This window comes from Mustelus asterias, chromosome 22, assembly GCF_964213995.1.
Source record: "Mustelus asterias chromosome 22, sMusAst1.hap1.1, whole genome shotgun sequence".
Taxonomy (NCBI): domain Eukaryota; kingdom Metazoa; phylum Chordata; class Chondrichthyes; order Carcharhiniformes; family Triakidae; genus Mustelus; species Mustelus asterias.
Genome location: NC_135822.1, coordinates 11,088,701 through 11,110,086, shown reverse-complemented (window position 1 = coordinate 11,110,086; position 21,386 = coordinate 11,088,701). Strand labels below are relative to the sequence as shown.

Here is a 21,386-nt window from a genome sequence, read left to right as displayed (position 1 = left end):
AGATGGATGGAATGTCCATTCAGACAATGGTCATTTAACCATGTCTTAATCACAGTTTCAGTGCTGTTAGCAAGGACATTCAGCTGTGTCCTGTTGACAGATATAGTGAAACATCCCCTTTGTCTGCGCTGACTATTTCATGTATATGCCGAGACAGCCAGTCTACAATGAGGGTGCTGCTAATTTTCCTGGCCCCCTGGCCGACCTCCTGCTGAGCTCATTCTCCTCTCCTACAGGTGGTTGAGGCAAATTGCCTTACATTCTTCAACAAGTACTTGGATGAGCGCTTGGCACATCATAACATTCAAGACAATGGGCCAAGTGCCGGTAAATGGGATTAGATGGGCGTTCAGATGTTTCTCACGTGTCAGTGCAGACGCGATGGGCCGAAGGGCTTCTTCTGTGCTGTGTGATTCTATGAACGATGATGCCATCGTGGTTTTAGTTGAACAGCTATTCTTAGAGAGATTATCAACTGATGCTAACTTTTGGACAGTTATTGCTACACAATTGTAGAAATATGACTCTGGTAAATTAACAATTTGTCTTTGGGGTTATACAAAGGTTTTTGTTGAAGTTAAGGACTGACATGCTCTTCCTCCTCTCTGCATTCCCACCAGGCTCAATAGTTTTTGAGCTGACCCTGCTACACAACTGGAGCATTTTTGTGTAAGATCAGTGGAGATCACCCACAGACTAATCTGGCAGATACATCGGCCGGTATTTGACGACCTCGCTCGGGTGAGGCTCGTAAAATCCCGCCTAAGGCCAACGGCGAGCCTCACCCGCCCCGGAGGCAGTAAACTTCTGGCCATCGAGTACAGACTATGCTGTAACCTTGCATCAAGCTTAATATGGAAAGGCACTATCACATGATCAATTAAGGTCTCCTTTCATGTCATTCAGGTAAATAAACTGCAGTTTTACTTGGACTTTGATTTTTTTGAAATTTATTCTGTCATGGGATGTGGCCATCGCTGGCAAGGCCAGGATTTGTTGCCCATCCTTGAACTGAGTGGCTTGTGAGGGTAATTTCAGAGTCAGTCACATTGCTGTGACTCTGGAGTGACATGTAGGCCAGACCGGGTAAAGTCGGCAGATTTCCTCCCCAAAAGGACACTAGTTTAAGTGTATCTATTGGTGTCACAAGTAGGCTTACATTAACACCGCAATGAGGTTACTGTGAAAATCCCCTAGTCACCAAACTCCGGTGCCTGTTCGGGTACACTGAGGGCGAATTTAGCATGGCCAATGCACCCTAACCATCACGTCTTTCGGACTGTGGGAGGAAATCAGAGCACTCAAAGGAAACCCACGCAGATACGGGGAGAAGATGCAGACTCTGCCACAGACAGAGACCCAAGCTGGGAATTGAACCCGGGTCCCTGGCGCTGTGAGGCAGCAGTGCTAACCACTGTTCCGCCCCTAGTGAACCAGATGTTTAATGACAATCAACAAAAATTTCACAGTCACGTTACCAAAGCTATCTTACAATTCCAGATGTTATTAATTGAATTTAAATTCCACCAGCTGCCATGGTGGGATTTGAACCCATACCTCCCATTAGCTGAGGCCCCTAGATTACAAACCCAGTGACGTTACCACTACGCCACCCTCTCCCCAATCACCTTTGCACTATTCTGTTCAGAGGAGAATTGGAGGAACACATTCTGAAATAAGGATTCTCTTCCACACACTCCAGTTTTTCGCAAAAGGCCATCATATCATCCAGTGTCCTCAAGAGGAAGATTCCTCTGCCTTGGCTCGATTCAGCAGGTTTCGATATCCATATCTGGCCTTCTACATTAAACAGAGAGAGAGGCAGGAAACAGACACCAGGATGAGGAAATGCCCGCCAACTGGGCATATCAACAAGCAGTTAAATACGCTGGTCAGCTCAACCCATTACTTTCTTTACTCCATCACGGATGGCAGTATTGCCGATAAAGGCAGCAATTGTTGCCCATCCCTAACTACCCTTCTTGCTAGGCCATTGCAGAGTGCAGTTAATGGTCAGCCTCATTTCTGCGGGTCCAGAGTCACATGTAGGCCAAGCCAATAAGGATAGCAGAGCATGAGTTTAAAGTTTATTTATTTATTAGTGTCACAAGCAGGCTTACATTAACACTGCAATGAAGTTACTGTGAAAACCCCCTAGTCGCCACACTCTGGCGCCCGTTCAGGTACACTTAGGGAGAATTTAACACGGCCAATACACTCTAACCAGCACGTCTTTCGGACTGTGGGAGGAAATCAGAGCACCCGGAGGAACCCCACGCAGAAAGCACGCAGCCTCCACACGGACAGTGACCCGAGCCGGGAATTGAACCCGGACCCCTGGCGCTGTGAGGCAGCAGTGCTAACCACTGTTCCACCGTGCCGCCCTGGGTTCCTTACAATAAACATTCCATGGTAACCATTACTGAAACTAGCTTTCCATTCCAGATTTAGTAATTGAATTTCAATTCTACCAGCTGCCATGGTGGAATTTGAACCCATGTCCCCAGAGTATTAGCCCAGACCTTTGTACCACTAGTCCGGTGACACTGTCTCCCCAAAAATGCCACTCAGAGTTGTCCGGAGGCAAACATACTCTACGTCTCCACCTGGAATGGTTGCCAATAACAACTAATTAACATAAGCTGGGGTGGGGTGGGGGGGGGGGGGGGGGGGGGGGTGCTAATACCTGTTTTAGGCGGCCGTCATGGAGCCTGAAAAAATGACCTAAACCAATATTGGCCGGAATGGCCCCAGCGAGACGGTAAAATCCCGCCCATTGTGTCCGAACATCAGTGGGAATGCAGGGGAAAGGTTTGTTAGCATCTGCAAAGCTATTGATGGCTTGGGATGATTGGAGGCACTCCCTCAGCAAAAGCTGCTTCCCAACAGCAGAGGCAGCAGTTTTCCTTGGCCGTTGGGGGTACGAGGGTGGGGATCAGTGGCTGACATTGAAGGGCGCCATGACTGATCACCACTTGAGTTGCACAGCGCTTTAAGGAATTGTATTCCGCCGCGAGTCAGCATCTTCAGTTGTGGAAAAACATTCCGAAGCAGCTGGGAAAACAGTGGATCTGCCTTGCACTGGTGATCCATGTGGATTAGCACAACATCAGGTGATGCATTTACCTCAGTGGCCGCTTGCCAGCCAGGGGTGGCCCTCGGGAATGCTGTGACATTCAGGGCAACAGCATTCCTGGTAGCATCTCAAACTTAAAACACATTGCTTAACTTTCTGATGGCAGCTACAAACTAGGCGACATCTTCAACTGGAAAACCTGAGTGGAGCATGCTCAGGCTGTCCAATCGCCTTAAATAGGCCATTGACAACCAATGAACATAAGCTGGGGTGGCGGGGGCGGGGGGTGGTTAATACCTGTTTTAGGCGGCCGTCATGGAGCCTGAGAAATGACCTAAACCAATAATGGCCGGAACTCTACCACCTTGCCCGCCACGGAATCGGCGCGGGCGGGGAGTCCAACAACGGAAATCTCCATTGACCTCGGGCGGGTATTTCCAGTCTCGCCCGAGCGAGGCCTTAAAGTCCTGCCCATTGTGTCAGGCTCTTGGAGCACAGATAATTGGTCCCAAGATTTGTCCACATTGTGCCCGGGATTTTCCAGCCCCTTGCGTGGGTGGGATCTTTCGGTCCCGCCAATATGAATGGAGATTTCAATGGTTCGCTGTCCCCACCACAGAGGGTGTGGGGTGAGGGGGCCAGTGTATAGAGAAGAAGGAGGGGTGGGGGGGTGCAGTGTGTGGAGAAGGAAGGGGGGTGGGGGATGACGGAAAATTTCCAGCCTGTGTCCATAACGGTGGTGCAATTTCTTCTGCGTAGGCTTGTCTTCTGAACAGTATAGCAAGACAATGTTTAATGTTTAAAATACCAATATGGACTTGGAAATGTTAAATTCACAATCCATATTCAAAGAGGCATAGGCTGACTTACAGTCTATCCCTTCAATGCTTCCAGTGCTAAGTTAGTGGCAGTGTTACAATCAGTCGAGGATTCCCTCTCCTCATTTGACCATAATAGATTTTAAAAAATAAATGGGCATACTCCTCAATTGCGTGAGTATTTAACTGTTTATGTGCTATGATGGTATATGACACGATCAGATACGTTTTCTTGAGTTTTTGAAAGGATAAGAGGATTGTTTTCATGGTAATAGCCTGGTCTAAGTCAAAAATAACAAACAATGTTCCCGCTTTCTCACACGCACATGCCCTTGTGGTTCACACACATGGTGGCACAGCAGTTAGCACTGCTGCCTCACAGTGCCAAGGACCCAGGTTCAATTCCCGGCTTGGGTCACTGTCTGTATGGAGTCTGCACATTCTCCCCATGTCTGTGTGAGTTTCTTCCAGCTGCTCCCACAATCCGAAAGACGTGGCTGGTTAGGGTGCATTGGCCATGCTAAATCCTCCCTCAGTGTACCCAAACAGGCGCCGGAGTGTGGCAACCAGGGGATTTTCACAGTAACTTCATTGCAGTGTTAATGTAAGCCGACTTGTGACACCAATAGATAAACTTAAACTAATGTCTTTTAGGGAAGGACACTAATTAATAAACTTTAAAAAGGACAGATGAACTAAGTTAGAGTTCAGTGAAATGAAAAAGGGTATACAGATCTTGTAGGTTGGTATTTTGGCTGGTTTAAGGCTGAATTTGGCAGTTTTGCTGCTTTCACTCCGTGGCCTTGCTACTTTCAAATCGCAATTTCTGTTGTTTCCAGTGTCAAGACAGTTTAAGAATATAGATGGACAATTGTTCCGTATTTCTAGAGACAACAACACTGGGCAAAGTTCTTTTAAAGTCTGTCTGCCACGCCTGGCTAGCTAAAAAAATGGAAGGGGAAAGAGTCGAATGTGAACTATATCTGATCCCCACTGAGCCAATCCTTGTAGAATTGGGGAAAAGATATTGTCTATCAGGATTGAGATTACCTGGAGGAGCAGGACACTGGCAACTGCACATCTGTCACAGCGGAAGAACTAATAACCGCTCAATCTGAGTGGCATTCAGACAACCTTAGGGAAACAGTCAGGCCAGGTAGTAAATAACAGAATGAGTCAATCCAATGAAATCTGAAATAACTCCTCAGGGGCCGGTGCCCCTTTACCAGATTCCCTTTATTTACAAACCTATCTCCACTCCTAGGAGTGCTTTATGCCCAAAGTCAGAATCCAGAGTGCCAGTAGATCTGACACCCCTCATTATAAACACAGGTGAGACTCCCTGATTGGGCAGGCAATCATTACCTCAATCAAGGAGCTCATACTCCAAGAGGCCCAACCTCATGGGCTTCGTTGAGCTCATTACAAAATCTGCTGCATCGAGAAACAGTTGCAGGAATCTGGGGCTGGGACGGTGGAACGCCATGGGCTAATAAGCACTATTGGGAGGAAGGAGGAATAACTTTTTAAAATGAGACAGGGCCTTACCTTGGAAAGCCTGATAGAAAGCATGACGTTCACTTTTAAAATCCATACGGTACGTTTCAGGATAAAATTCTTCCAGTTTCATGAACCTTAAAAATATTCAGCAAGATATATGAAGAAGGAATCATTTTAAAATCTTATTGGATGATGATTGCTGTTTTTGTGGTTACTTTGTATTTCTTCGCAGTGTCATGGGTAGACTCTCTCTCGCTTTTGTTCAGGGAAATATAGGAACGTACGAATTAGGAACAGGGTAGGTCACTCAGCCCCTCGACCCTGCTTTGCCATTCAACAAGATAATGGCTGATCTGATTAGAACCTCAACTCCACATTCCTGCCTACCGCCAATAACGTTCCACCACCCGCCCCCCACCCCCCCTTCATTAATCAAGAATCTATCTAACTCTGCCTTAAAAATATTCAAAGTTCTGGGCGGGATTTTCCGTCCATTCTTGCCCCTAAACTGGAAAATCCCGCCCAAGGTCAACAGACTTTTCCATGGTCCGCCCCTTGCCTGCTATGATTCCCATGGTGGGCGCAACAGGAAAATTCACCCCTCTGCTTCCATTGCCTTTTGAGGACGAGAGTTCCAAAGACTCAGAACCCTCTGGAAGAAGAAATTTCCTCTCATCTCTGTCTTAAATGGGCGACCCCTCATTTTTAAACTGTGACTCCTCATTCTAGATTCTCCCACAACAGGAAACATTCTTCCCACATCTACACTGTCAAGACCACTCAGGGTTCTATATGCTTCAATTCAGTCACGTTTCTAAACTCCATTGGATACGAGCCTAGCCTTTTCAACCCCTTCTCATGAGACAGTTTGCCCATTTGAGGTATTAGTCTAGTAAACCTTCGCTGAACTGCTTCCAATACATTTACATCCTTCCTTAAATAAAGAGACCAATACTGGATACAATCCTTTAGATATGGTATCACCAATCCTCTGTATAGCTCAAGCATAACCTCTCTACTTTTGCATTCAATTTCCTACCCAATAAATGATAACATTCTATTAGCTTTCCGATTAACTTGCTGTAACTGCACACTAACCTTGTGTGATTCACTAGGACACCCCGATTCTCTCCATTTCAGAGCTCTGCAATTTCTCACCATTTAGATAATGTACGGTTTTTGTATTCTTCCTGCCAAACTGGACCATTTCACATTTTCCCACATTATGTTCCTTTACGACATCTTTGCCCACACACTTAACCTATCTATATCCCTTTACAGCCTGCTTATATCCTCTTCACAACTTACTTTTCTACCTATCTTTGTGTCATCAGCAAATTGAGAAACTGCACCTTTGGTCCCTTCGTCCAAGTCATTCATATAAATTGTAAAAGATTAAGGCCCAGCACTGATCCCCATCCCATATCATTCATTACATTTTGCCAACTATAAAAATGACCCTTTATGCCTACTTTCTGCTTCCTGTTAGTTAGCCAATTCTTTACCCATGCCAATTTGTTACCCTCGACACCATGAGTTTTTATATTCTGCAATAACCTTTGATGTAGAACCTTACCTAATGACTTCTGGAAATCTAAGCGCAGTACATCCACCGGTTCCCCTTTATCCACAGCACATATCACTTCTTCAAAGAACTCAAATAAATTGGTTAAGTATGATTTCCCTTTCACAAAACCCTGTTGACTCTGCCTGATTACACTAATTTTTTTTTCTAAGTGCCCTGCTATAATGTCTTTAATAACAGCTTCTAACACTTTTCCATTGACAGATGTCAAGTTAACTGGCCCGTAGTTTCCTGCTTTCTGTCTCCCTCCTTCTTCTGAATAAAGGAGTAACATTTGCTATTTTCCAATCAAATGAAATCTTCCCTGAATCTAGTAAGTTTTGGAAAATTAAAACCAGTTATCTCACTAGCCACTTCTTTTAAGACCGCAGGATGAGGTCTATCATTGTCAGTTAGCTTGCATCTCCAACAATTTGCTCAGTGCCATTTCCTTGACCAGTGAAATTTCCTTAAGTTCCTCCCTCCCTTCTATTCCCTGACTTTCAGCTATTTCCGGGATGTTACTCGTATAGTGAGAACCGATACAAAATACCTGTTCAATTCATCTGTCATTGCTTCATTTTGCGTTATTAATTCCCCAGACTCATTTTCTCTGGGACCAACGCTCTCTTTGTTAACTCTCTTTTAAAAAATATCTATAGAAACTCCTGCTGTCTGTCTTGATATTTCCAGCTAGCTTTCTCTCATACTCTAATTTTTCCCTCCTAATTAGTCTTTTAGTCATTCTTTGCTGCATCTTGTATTTTCTGTTCAATCTTTTAACCTACCACCCATCTTTGTGCAATTATATGCTTTTTCTTTAAGTTTGATACTATGGGCAGGATTTTCCAGCCACATTCGTCCCAAGACCGAAAAGTCCCGCCCGAGGTCAACAGACCTTTGCATGGTCCATGTCCTGCCCACTACGATCCCCCTGGTGGGCGGGACAGGAAAATTCTGCCTTATATTTTACTCTTTTAGTTAACCACGGATGGTAGGTCCTCCCCTTGGAATTTATGTTTCTCATTGGGATGTATCTGTTCTGTGCATTCTGAAATATCCTCTTAAATGTCTGCCACTGCATCTCTCTTGACTTATCCCTTAGCCTAATTTGCCAGTTCACTTTAGCTAGCTCTGCTTTCATGCCCTCATAATGGCCCTTACTTAATTTTAAAATATCTGCCTTAAACCCATTCATCTCTCCCTCAAACTGAGTGTAAAACTCAATCATATTATGATCACTGCTACCTTCACTATGGGGTCATTAATTACTCCTATCTCATTGCACATTACCAGGTCTAGTATAGCCTGCGCTCTGGTTGGCTCCAGAACATGCTGTTCAAAGAAACTAACATGAAAACATTCTATGAACTCCTTATCTCGGCCACCTTGACCCATTTGATTTTTACAGTTGTTTAAGATAAGTTAGTGGTAGAGGCGGGTACAATTTTGTCTTTTAAAAAGTATTTAGACAGTTACATGGGTAAGATTGGTATGGGGGGATATGGGCCTGCTTCCATGCTGCAAATGTCTATGACTCTATGACTCTATAAGATCCCCCGTGATGATTATGTTGTTTGGTTAATTTACTAAAACCTCAAAAATAGGAGGCCAAATTTGCACCTTAGAATAGGAAACAGATTCAACAATAACTTTTAAGATTAGATGCAAACTTGAAATGGGCAAAGGAGAACAAGGCTGATGAGGCAGCTCTTTTAATGAGTTAGAATATTGGCTTAAAAATCCTCCTTCTCTGCTACACGATTCTATGAGGCGTCTGGAGCTTCACATAGTCACGATATTTTGTTATTGGACTCTCTCACAGAGTTTTCTCTTCCTCGCAAAATGCATACATATCTTGTAATTGGATAGCTTTGTAGACACCCTGGTTGATTACTTTCCCTTCGCAGCCGAGGCTAGTTATAGTACCTTTAGTGCTGTCCCATTGAGAGATTGAGTGCCACAATGATCACATTCGTAGAATAACCTGCATCTCCATGACAGGCTGCACTGGTGGACATTTATCTGGTGGGTTACACAAAGCTAAGCAAACACAAGTCCAAAGATGTGCGGGTTCGGTTGATTGGCCATGCTAAATTGAGCCTAGTGTCAGGGGATTAGCAGGGTAAATATGTGGGGTTAAGGGACTAGGGCCTGGGTGGGATTATGATCGGTGCAGACTCGAATGGCCTCCTTCTCAAATGTGCTCAGTGCAGACTCGATGGGCCGAATGGCCTCCTCCTTCACAGTAGGGATTCTATGATTCTATAATTAAGCAGCGTTTACAATTTCACAAAAACTCTCCTGTCACTCTTGGAACTCCTACGCTGTCACCTTCAACCACAAGTCGCAGTGGCTGACTGGAGACTGATGCGTTAAAGACAGTTCTGCAGATCGAGGCAAAACAGCAGTTGAGCCAAGGCTGGAATAGACAGACGAGGGCACAAAACACTCACTGACTCACTGTTCATTTGGCCAGAGGCAAAAATGCTCAGGAACGGGAAAAGCTGGAGCATCTAACAACACCACTCAGAACAACAATGGGATGCAGAACAGATAGCAGACTGTCTCACACAGAAAGGAAACATTAACACAAACGTTAAGAGTGCCCCCGCCTTACAGTTCACATCGACGCACCTTTTCATTAAACAGGGCCAACTGGAATGTTACAAAACCAAAACGGATATATATATATATCCATAGAAGGGTTGCCTGCCCTCAATCTAAATATCAGAGGGAAAGACTGTATCCTCAAATAGTTATAGGTGTCCAGCTATCATCTCACTTGGTTTCTACCACCTTGCCTTGGAGGGAATACCACCTAGCTTATTTTGAATGATGTCAGGACTCCAAGGCTTAAAATTATGAGGAGAGATTGCATAAATTAGGGCTGTATTCTCTGGAATTTAGGAGTCAAAGTTAGAGTAGATAGTAACTATTTCCCCTGATTGGGGAAGCAAAGGATATGGAACCTAAATAGCTTAAAGGTTAGAGCCTGGCTCTGTCAAGACAGGAATGAAGTCAGAAAAGACATGTAGGGGATGGTAGAAGCATCAAGCCCTTTGCAGTTGCAGTCATCATCGCCATCGTCAATGCCTCCTTCAGCACTCTCCCCTCATGATCGCTGCTGGCAATGACCTCTTCATATGGTCTGAGGAAGAGTCATCTAGACTTGAAATGCTGCCTCTATTCTCTTCCCACAAATGCCGTCAGACCTGCTGAGCTTTTCCAGAATTTTCTGTTTTTCATAGAATCTCTACAGTGCAGAAGGAGACCATTCGGCCCATTGAGTCTGCACCGACCACAATCCCACCCAGGTCCTATTCCCGTAACCCTAGATATTTACCCTGCTAATCCCGACACTAGGGTCAATTTAGCATGGCCAATCAATCTAACCCGCACATCTTTCGACTGTGGGAGGAAACTGGAGCATCCGGAGGAAACCCACGCAGACATGGGGAGAACGTGCAAACTCCACATAGACAGTCACCCGAGGCTGGAACTGAACCCAGGTCCCTGGCGCTGTGAGGCAGCAGTGCTAACCACTGTGCCACCGTGCTTTTGTTTCAGATTCCAGCATCCGTAGTATTTTGCTTTTACCTCTTCTTATGTGCCTGTGGTGTCCTGACAGCCATCAAATGTTAATGAAGTTCAGTGGCTCACCACCCAGTTTAGGGCTGGCCTCAGGCCTCCTGGTTGTTCAGTGTGCTGCTCTTGGGGTGCCAAGTCTGGATGTTAAAATTGTCCCTGTTATTTCCCATTTCAACCAATAGAGGGAGACTCACCACCAGCTCAAATTCAAATCGGTAAAGTCAGACGTTGACTTTAATTCCTTTGTAGAATCATAGAATCCCTGCAGTGCAGAAGGAGGCCATTTGGCCCATCAAGTCTGCACCGGCCACAATGCCACCCAGGCCCTATCCCCATAATCCAATGCATTTACCCTAGCTAGTCCCCCTGACATTAAGGGGAAATTTAGAATGGCCAATCCACCTAACCCGCACATCTTTGGAGCGTGGGAGGAAACGGGAGCACCCGGAGGAAACCCACGCAGACACGAGGAGAATGTGCAAACTCCACACAGACAGTGACCCAAGCCGGGAATCGAACCTTGGTTCCTGGCGCTGTGAGGCAGCAGTGCTAACCACTGTGCTACCGTGCCGCCCATCTTTGTGCATCTTCGCATTTAAAAAAACATGTTTTGTTCTTTCAAAAGTGAATTCTGATTATAAAAGATAGTAAGGAAGTTGAACGTGCCATTCTCATGCTACAAAATCAGATGGGCGGCACGGCGGCACAGTGGTTAGCACTGCTGCCTCACAGCACCAGGGACCCGGGTTCAATTCCGGCCCACGGTGACTGTCCGTGTGGAGTTTGCACATTCTCCCTGTGTCTGTGTGGGTTTCCTCCCAAAGATGTGCAGGTAGGGGGATTGGCCATGCTAAATTGCAGCTTAGTGTCAGGGGGATTAGCAGGGTAAATACGTGGGGTTACGGGGATAGAGCCTGGGTGGGATTGTTGCCAGTGCAGGCTCGATGGGCCAAATGGCCTCCTTCTGCACTGTAGGGATTCTATGATTCTATTCTACACATATGGGGGGGGGTGATATTGGCTTTGGACGATGATGTAAAAAGGGGTGATATCGCCTGATTATCATTCTGTTATGAAAATCGGGAGGGATGTTAGGAGTCAGCTGACTGACTATTACACCAAGTCCCAAAGACAAAATTACCCCCATTGTTTCAGGAAGATTTCAGACCAGTCCTTTTGACATTGTCACCTGTGTTTGAACAAGTCACAAACTGATAAATTTCCATCATATTTTTACCTGTTGCTACGAATGCTTCACCTTTTTGTAATTATTATAGAAGTTCGCTCTTAGCTACTGTGAAGCTGCTCAATTCAGCAGAACAATGAGTCAACCAAGCTCAAGAAGCTCAAGAACATCCAAGGCTGAGCACAATCTTCAACGAGTGGCCCCACCACCGGACTCAACATCAACCTTCTTCACCAGCAACTCACTGGAGCAGCCATAGGTACAATCTGAAGGATATGCCACAGCAACTTGCCAAGATTAGACCATAAGATGTAGAGGCAGAAGAAGGCCATTCAGCCCATCGAGTCTGCTCCACCATTCAATGAGATCATGACTGATCTGATGTGATAATCCTCAACTCCCCTTTCCCGCCTTATCCCCGTAACCCTCGATTCCCTTACTGATTAAAAATCTCACTATCACAGCCTTGAACATACTTAATGACCCAGCCTCTACTGCCATTTGTGATAAAGGAGTCCACAGATTCACTACCCTCTGAGAGAAGAAATTCCTCCTCATCTCTGCCTTAAATGGGTGACCCCTTACTCTGAGACTGCCCTCTGGTCCTAGACTCTCCCACAAGGGGAAGCAACCTCTCAGCATCTACCTTGTCAAATCCCCTGAGAATCCTATATATCTGTTGAATAGAAAGCTAGTTAGCAGATAGGAAGCAAAGTGTTGACATAAATGGGTCTTTTTCTGATTGGCAGTCAGTGGCTTGTGGGGTTCCCCAGAGATCTGTGCTAGGACCCCAACTGTTCACATTATATATTAATGATTAGTAAGAAAGAACTAATTGTATTATCTCCAAATTTGCAGATGGTACAAAGTCGGATAGGAGGGTGAGCTGTGAGGAGGATGCAGAGATGCTTCAGCGTGATTTGGACAGGCTGAGTGTGTGGGTATATGCATGGCAGATGCAGTATAATGTGGATAAATGTGAGGTTATCAATTTTGGTAGCAATAATAGGAAGACAGGTTATTTACTTGAATGGGTTTAAATTGAGAGAGGTGGATACTCAGCGAGACCTTGGTGTCTTTGTGCATCAGTCACTGAAAGTAAGCGCGCAAGTACAGCAGGCGGTAAAGAAAGCAAATGGCATATTGGCCTTCATAGCGAGAGGATTTGAGTATAGGGATAGGGATGTTTTACTGCAATTGTATAGGGCGTTGGTGAGGCCACACCTGGAGTATTGTGTGCAGTTTTGGTGTCCTTATCTGAGGAAGGATGTCCTTGCTATAAAGGGAGTACAGCGTAGGTTTACCAGGCTGATTCCTGGGATGGCAGGTCTGTCATATGAGGAGAGACTAAGTCGGTTAGGATTATATTCACTGGAGCTTAGAAGAGTGAGAGGGGATCTCATAGAAATTTATAAAATTCTAACTGGGTTGGACAGGGTAGATTCAGAAAGAATGTTCCTGATGGTGGGGGAGTCCAGAACGAGGGGTCATAGTTTGAGGATAAGGAGTAAACCTTTTAGAACTGAGGAGAGGAGAAATTTCTTCATCCAGAGAGTGGTGAATGTGTGGAATTCACTATTACAGAAAGTAGTTGAGGCCAAAATGTTGTCCGATTTCAAGAAGTAATTAGATAAAGCTCTTGGGGCTAAAGGGATCAAGGGATATGGGAGGAAGGGTGGGATCATGATATTGAATTCGATGATCAGCCATGATCAAAATGAATGGTGGAGCAGGCTCGAAGGGCCGAATGGCCTGCCCCTGCTTCTAGTTTCCATGTTTCTATAATAAGGTTGCTCTCATTCTTCTAAACTCCAATAAGTACAGGTCCAATCTACTTCACCTCTCATCATAAGAAAACCCCTCCATACCCAGGATTGACCAAGTGAACCTTCTCTGGACTGCCTCCAATGCCAGTATATCTTTTCTTAAATAAAGGCACCAAAACTGCTCACAGTATTCCAGGTTACTTCAGCAACACCTGACCTCTGCTCCCCAGGAAGTCAAAAGCAGAAACTCTGTGCGAAGCCCGCTGCATTCTGGTCACTTGCCATTCTCATTTGAACATGTGGTGCTGTTCCTTAATCGTCTATCCAATACCAGTGTGGGCACCAATAACAGAAGGATTTCAGCGATTCAAGAAAGGTAGTCCACCTTCTCGAGGCAAGGAATGATGGGCAATAAATCTGACCCTTACCACTGTTGTCCAGATCTTAGGAACAAATAAAGAAACCACAATCTTGGCAGATTGTGTTGGGACAATTTTGAACCTGCTTTACATCAATTTAAGCAGCAAAACTTGACTAAATAATTTGAAATATTGATGGTGTATAACAGGATGCTGTGGGAATCAGCGCAGTGAGAATGGCGATTGCACTGGTTACACTGAGTTACGTTTTTACCAGTTTGCAGTTTTATCACCTCATGACTGCTTCTTTTTTCTGAACAGAATCACAGAATTGTTACAGGGCAGAAGGAGGCCTTTTGGTCATTCATAGAATACCTACAGTGCAGAAGGAGGCCATTCAGCCCATCAAGCCTGCGCCGACAATAATCCCACCAAGGACCTATCCCTGTAATCCCAAGTATTTACCCTGCTAGTCCCCCTGACGCTAAGGGACAATTTAACATGGCCAATCCACTTGACCCAGCACATCTTTGGAGTGTGGGAGGAAACCGGAGCACCCAGAGGAAACCCACGCTGACACGGGCAGAACGTGCAAACACCACACAGACAGTGACCCAAGGCCGGAATTGAACCCAGATCCCTGGCGCTGTGAAGCAGCCGTGCTAACCACTGTGCCACCATGCCTCCCTATGTCTGCACAAGCTCTCCAAACGAGCATCATGATTTAGTGCCATTCCCTTGCCTTTTCCCCATAACCCCAACATTGTCCCTATTCAACAATGATCATTTATTGAATACTCTATCTAATGCCTCGATTGAACCTGCCTCTACCACACTTCCAGGCAGTGCATTCCAGACCCCAACCACTCAGAAGTACAAGGTTTTTTATGCAGATCTAGTTCTTATTCTTATCTAGTTTATTCTGAATGTTAGAAATTGAAAAACTTCAGCTTAGTCTCAGAGAAAAAATATTTATATTTGGAGAAGTAAAACGGGACAACAAGGAAAGTCCAATCTGCTTGGTGTCAAAAGTAGCCAGTTTACTTTATTTGTACCTTTGGGGAGGGAAGCATGAGTGAGAGAGCTACCTATGGTCATCTGGGACTATGGCGACTTTACCTTCATTATCTCGCTGCTGTTTATAGAACCCTATTGTCAGGTTATTCACTTTGGAAGCAAAAACAAGAAGGCAGATTACTACCTGAATGGCTGCAAATAGGGAGAGGGGGAGTGGGCAGCGGGATCTGGGTGTGCACCAGTCGCTGAAGGTAAGCATGTAGGTGCAGCAGGCGGTAAAGAAGGCAAATGGTATGTTGGCCTTCATTGCGAGAGGTTTTGAGTACAGGAGCAGGGATGTGTTGATGCAATTATGATGTGGAGATGCTGGCGTTGGACTGGGGTAAACACAGTAAGAAGTCTCACAACACCAGGTTAAAGTCCAACAGGTTTATTTGGTAGCAAAAGCCACTAGTTTTCAGAGCGCTGCCCCTTCGTCAGGTGATGAAGGGGCAGCAAGCGCTCCGAAAGCTAGTGGCTTTTGCTACCAAATAAACCTGTTGGACTTTAACCTGGTGCTGTGAGACTTCTTACGTTGTTGCAATTATACAGGGCCTTGGTGAGGCCACACCTAGAGTATTGTGAGCAGTTTTGGTCTCCTTTTCTGAGGAAGGATGTTCTTGCCCTTGAGGGAGTGCAGTGAAGGTTTGCCAGGCTGATTCCGGGGATGGTGGGACTGATGTATGAGGGGAGATTGAATAGGTTAGAATTGTTTTTGCTGGAGTTCAGACGAATGAGGGGGGAATCTCAGAGACTTATAAAATTCTAACAGGACTAGACAGGGTAGATACAGGGAGGATGTTCCTGATGGTGGGTGCGTCCAGAGGGGGTCACAGTCTGAGGATTCAGGGTAGACCATTTAGGACAGAGGTGAGGAGACATTCCTTCACCCAAAGAGGGGCGAGCCTGTGGAATTCATTACCACAGGAAGTAGTTGATACCAAAATATTGAATAATAAGAGGTGGCTGGATATAGCACTTGGGGCGAATGGGATCAAAGGTTGTGGAGAGAAAGCAGGATTAGGCTCCTGCATTGGACGATCAGCCATGATCGTAATGAATGGCGGAGCAGGCTTGAAGGGCCGAATGGTCTCCTCCTGCTGCTATCTTCTATGTTGCAATGAAAGTCAGCTGTCACATTTAATACCGTGCACTTTGAAAGTAATGTATTGGTTGTAAGCACTTAGGGACATCCTAAAGTCATGCAAAATGCTATATACATTTTCATAGAAATCATAGAATCCCTACAGTACAGAAGGAGGCCATTCGGCCCATCAAGTCTCTACTGAATACAGTCCCACCCAGGCCCCATTCCCGTAAGCCCACACATTTACCCTGTTAATCCGCCTGACACTAGGGTCAATTAGCATGGCCAATCAACCTAACCCACACATCTTTGGTCTGTGGGAGGAAACTGGAGCACCCGGAGGAAACCCACGCAGGCACGGGGAGAAAGTGCAAACTCCGAGGCCGGGAATTGAACCTGGGACCCTGGCGCTGTGAGGCAGCAGTACTTAACCACTGTGCCACCGTGCCATCCATTTTTTCCTTCTTCAATACACAGCACCCAGTTTACATTGTTTTGTCACAAACCTCGGGTGGAGTTGGAAGCCAAGATGTGGAGATGCCGGCGTTGGAAGCACAGATACAGAGCAGCGAACATCTTTACATCTACACATTTTTCAATAACTCAATGTGCCACTGAGCTTTGAAACAGAGCAACGTAATCCACCGGCGACAGTTCGGCTGAAGAACGTTAGAATAATTTCGGATTGCTCAGTTTGGGTACTGCAATTATGATAAAGAGAATGATTGAGTGCAAACAGGAGAGACCATGGAATGAGAAAAGGCGGCAGAATCCACTCCATTTCATCACCCATGTCTAATTTACACTCTCAAGCATGCCTTCAACTATTCAGTCTCCTCAGCGAATGTGCCCAAAAAGATTCTTTAAAGTATCTTTCTAATCTCTGAAAGATAATTGAAAGAAATTCTAGCAAATCAGCCAGTGTTTAATTCAGTCTCAGACCACAGATAACATTCTGTCTCAGCAAGTAGGAATGTGACAGTAAACTTCCTGATTAGGCACTCCTCGTGTGACACCTTGCATCGTACGTGCCAAAACTGTTCACACTTGGCCAGATTTGATGGAAATGTATGATTTTTATTGCCAATTGATTATCCCTGTCTGTATTTTTCCTGCTTACTTTCAGTCTGACTTTTAAACCAAACATAAAATTGCTAATTAGCGCCTAAGGAAAAGATTTAGTCGCTTCATTCCATCAGTTGATCCACAGAAAGGGGGTTTTTTTTTTACATTCCTTCATGGGCTATGGACATCACTGGCAAGGCCAACATTTTTTGCCCATTGCTAATTACCCCAGAGAAAGTGGCGGCGCCTTCTTGAACCATATCCATCTGGGGCGGCACAGTGGCACAGTGGTTAACGCTGCTGCCCCACAGCACCAGGGACCCGGGTTCGATTCCCGGCTTGGGTCACTGTCTGTGTGGAGTTTGCACGTTCTCCCGGTGTCTGTGCGGGTTTCCTCCGGGTGCTCCGGTTTCCTCCCACAGTCCAAAGATGTGCGGGTTAGGTGGATTGGCCGTGCTAAATTGCCCCTTGGTGTCAGGGGGACTAGCTAGGGTAATTGCATGGGGTTATGGGGATAGGGCCTGGGTGGGATTGTGGTCAGTGCCGGCTCGATGGGCCAAATGGCCTCCTTCTGCACTGTGGGATTCTAAGGTATAGGTAGACCAACAGGAAGGGAGTTTCAGGATTTTACTCCAGAAATAATGAAGGTATGGCGATATGTTTTCAAGTCAGGATGGTGTGTGGCTTGGAGGGAACTTGCTGGTGGTGATGTTCTCATGCATCCGCTGCCCTTGTCCTCTTAGGTGGTGGAGGTCGCGGGTTTGGAAGGTGACGTTGAGGATTGAGTTGCTGCAGTGCATCTTGTAGACTCGTACGTGGTACGCACTGCTGCCACTGTGCATTGGTGATGGAGGGAGTAAAGGTTTGAGGTGGCGGACAGGATGTCAATCAAGCTGCTTTGTCCTGGACAAGGTCACACTTTGTGAGTGTTGTTGGAGCTGCACTCATCCAGGCAAGTGGAGAAAGTGGAACAAGCGGCACGATGGCACAGTGGTTAGCACTGCTGTCTCACAGCGCCAGGGACCCGGGTTCGATTCTGGCCTCGGGTGACTGTGTGGAGTTTGCATGTTGTCCCCGTGTCTGTGTGGGTTTCCTCCAGGTGCTCCGGTTTCCTTCCACAGTCCAAAGATGTGTGGGTCAGGTTGATTGGCCATGCTAAATTGCCACTTAGTGTCAGATGGACTAGCAGGGTAAATACATGTGGTTACAGGGATAGAGCCAGAGTGAGATTGTTGTTGCTGCAGACTCGATGGGCAGAATGGCCTCCTTCTGTACTCATAGAATCATAGAAACCCTACAGTGCAGAAAGAGGCCATTCGGCCCATCGAGTCTGCACCGACCACAATCCCACCCAGGCCCTACCCCCATATCCCTACATGTTTTACCCGCTAATCCCTCTAACCTACGCATCCCAGGACACTAAGGGGCAATTTTTAGCATGGCCAATCAACCTAACCCGCACATCTTTGGACTGTGGGAGGAAACCGGAGCACCCGGCGGAAACCCACGCAGACACGAGGAGAATGTGCAAACTCCACACAGACAGTGACCCGAGCCGGGAATCGAACCCGGGTCCCTGGAGCTGTGAAGCAGCAGTGCTAACCACTGTGCTACCGTGCCGCCTCACTGTAGGGATTCTATTAATATTGTACTGTAGGGATTCTATTAATATTCCATCATGCACTTGACTTGTGCCATAGATGGTGAACGGGCTTTGGGGAGTCAGGAGATGAGTTACTGGCCGCAGAATTCCCAACTTTTGACCTGCTCTTGCAGCCACAGTATTTATTTGACTGCTTCAATTAAGTTCCTGGTCAATGGTAACCGGTAGGATGTTGATGGAAAAAGATTCAACGATGGTAATGCCATTGACATTCATGGGAAAATGGTTAGATTCTCGCTCATGGAAGATGGTCATTGCCGAGCACTTGTGTAATGCAATTGCTACTAGCCACTTACTCATTGTTGTTTAACATGATCCTTTTCTCCTTCTCTCTCAAGTGTGACGTTAACCTGATAACTACCTGTTACTATGTTGTTATCAGGAACTGCAGGATTAGTAGAGAAATGTCACTATGACCAGGCAGAGAGATTCTTCTGCCCGAGGGAGGAACTGACATTGAAATCATCTTCCTGGGAATTGTGGAGCAGATGAGGAACTAACTAAATTGATCTGAGCCGAAATATGAAAAAGTTGAGTTAAAGGAAAAGAGACAGAAAATCTATAAAGTTGGAATATTTTTTAAAACAATTTCTCTATCCTTAAAGTTCCAAAGCCAATGCTCAGAATGGACTGGGCAAACCCAAATCCATTAATCCATTTATTTATCCACGAATTGGATTCAATTGGAATTTGAATTTGGTTTTTGGAGCAAGCAAGGAATGAAATCATAGAAATCATAGAAACCCTACAGTGCAGAAGGTTTTTGTACAAGTAACCAAATCCATTAATCCATTTATTTATCCACGAATTGGATTCAATTGGAATTTGAATTTGGTTTTTGGAGCAAGCAAGGAATGAAATCATACAAATCATAGAAACCCTACAGTGCAGAAGGTTTTTGTACAAGTAACCAAATCCATTAATCCATTTATTTATCCACGAATTGGATTCAATTGGAATTTGAATTTGGTTTTTGGAGCAAGCAAGGAATGAAATCATAGAAATCATAGAAACCCTACAGTGCAGAAGGAGGCCATTCGGCCCATCGAGTCTGCACCGACCACAATCCCACCCAGGCCAAAATGGATTAAATAAATACTAAGTGGCAATTTAGAATGGCCTGGGTGGGATTGTGGTCGGTGCAGACTCAATGGGCCGAATGGCCTCCTTCTGCACTGTAGGGTTTCTATGATTTCTATGATTTCATTCCTTGCTTGCTCCAAAAACCAAATTCAAATTCCAATTGAATCCAATTCGTGGTCCCCACAAGAGAGGCAAGCAAGATCCAAACTGACAAGATGAGGCTTTGCACCCCATCTTGGGCTCGATCTGACCCTTGACCTTGGCCAAAAGACCGAGAAGCGATATGACCTGCATGGTTTCAACCTCACTACAGGAAACTGAAGCACACTGGAAGAGATTTCCCAGTCACTGTCGTTGGTGACACTGCGTTGGGGTGGGCACAGGAGGCCAGAAACTAGGTGGCAATCTCCAGCTATGTGCTCCATGGGGCCAGTTTCCATTTGGGTTGAAGCCAAGCCTTGTGAGTTCACAGCAAAAGAATGGGAAGGAATCTAATTTTAATATTAGCAGTGGTAGTGACCGCTTTGTGTACTTTATTTCAACGAATTCAGGCAAGTACCAAGAATACAAGTAACCAAAATAGCTCAAGTTGATTTGCAGTTCGATCATGTCGTGAGATTTGACAATACGGTAAAATTAGTGCCAATGATTTATAATTACTCTTTTGTTACATATTTACCAAAATATGATTGGCCAGTCTCAATTACCCAAATAATTACGCATTCTAATATTGTTGCAATCAAACCTCCAAAAGACTTGTAGGAAACGTTAAGCTGTAAGTACACTTACTTTGAAAACATGATCCTGCCATATTTATTCATTATACGTTCATTATCCTTGAGCGAAGAGCAGAGGCCAAACTTGGTGGTTAGAACTTTATTGTTTGGGATCTGATTTAACATCTGTTTACCTTTTAGAATGACAGAAACCAAAGATATAAACGTTAGCAAAGCTAATCAGCGATACATCTTGTACTGTTTGCTAAATACCCTCTGATCCCCTAAATCCATGGATGTTCCTGGCTTTAATACTGCATCTTCTTGCTGCAATGTTACAGGAGCTTCACGCAGTAGCAACCCACATGACCTATTGGTAAAGCAGGATTTTCTTTTGCTGGGAACTCAGGTGTTTATGGTCTCGATGCTGTTAAGAACTCTGCTGTCCATAGAAACCATAGAAACCCTACAGGGCAGAAGGAGGCCATTCAGCCCATCGAGTCTGCGCCAACAACAATCCCAACCAGGCCCTATCCCTGTAATCCCACATATTTACTCCGCTAATCCCTCTAACCTACGCATCCCAGGACATTAAGGGGCAATTTAGCACGGCCAATGCACCTAACCCGCACATCTTTGGAATGTGCACCTTTAGTCTGTATCCTATCTCACACCGGGCCTTGTTCAGCCATCACTCCTATCCTTGCTGGTGTATAATGCCCCAAAGACTCTCATTTAAAGCATAATCTTGTGTTTAAATATCTTCGACCATCTAGTTTTCATTCTAGAATTCCCTCCATAAACCCTTCTGCTTCATCAGAGCTCCCTCAGACTGACCCCTCTTACAACCCCAAAA

At 45.4% G+C, this 21,386-nt stretch overlaps 1 protein-coding gene across 1 annotated transcript in view; it reads right to left on the bottom strand.

The window, feature by feature from the left end:
• LOC144510239 (protein polyglycylase TTLL10-like) overlaps positions 1-21,386 on the bottom strand; it is a 112,400-nt gene that overhangs the window by 40,668 nt on the left and 50,346 nt on the right. Inside the window, exons 4-6 of the mRNA XM_078239732.1 lie at positions 20,604-20,724; positions 5,443-5,528; positions 1,629-1,800 (exon numbers count right to left, since the gene is read on the bottom strand). Of these exons, the coding sequence (XP_078095858.1) occupies positions 1,629-1,800; positions 5,443-5,528; positions 20,604-20,724 (379 nt within the window). The remainder of the gene's footprint in view (positions 1-1,628; positions 1,801-5,442; positions 5,529-20,603; positions 20,725-21,386) is intronic.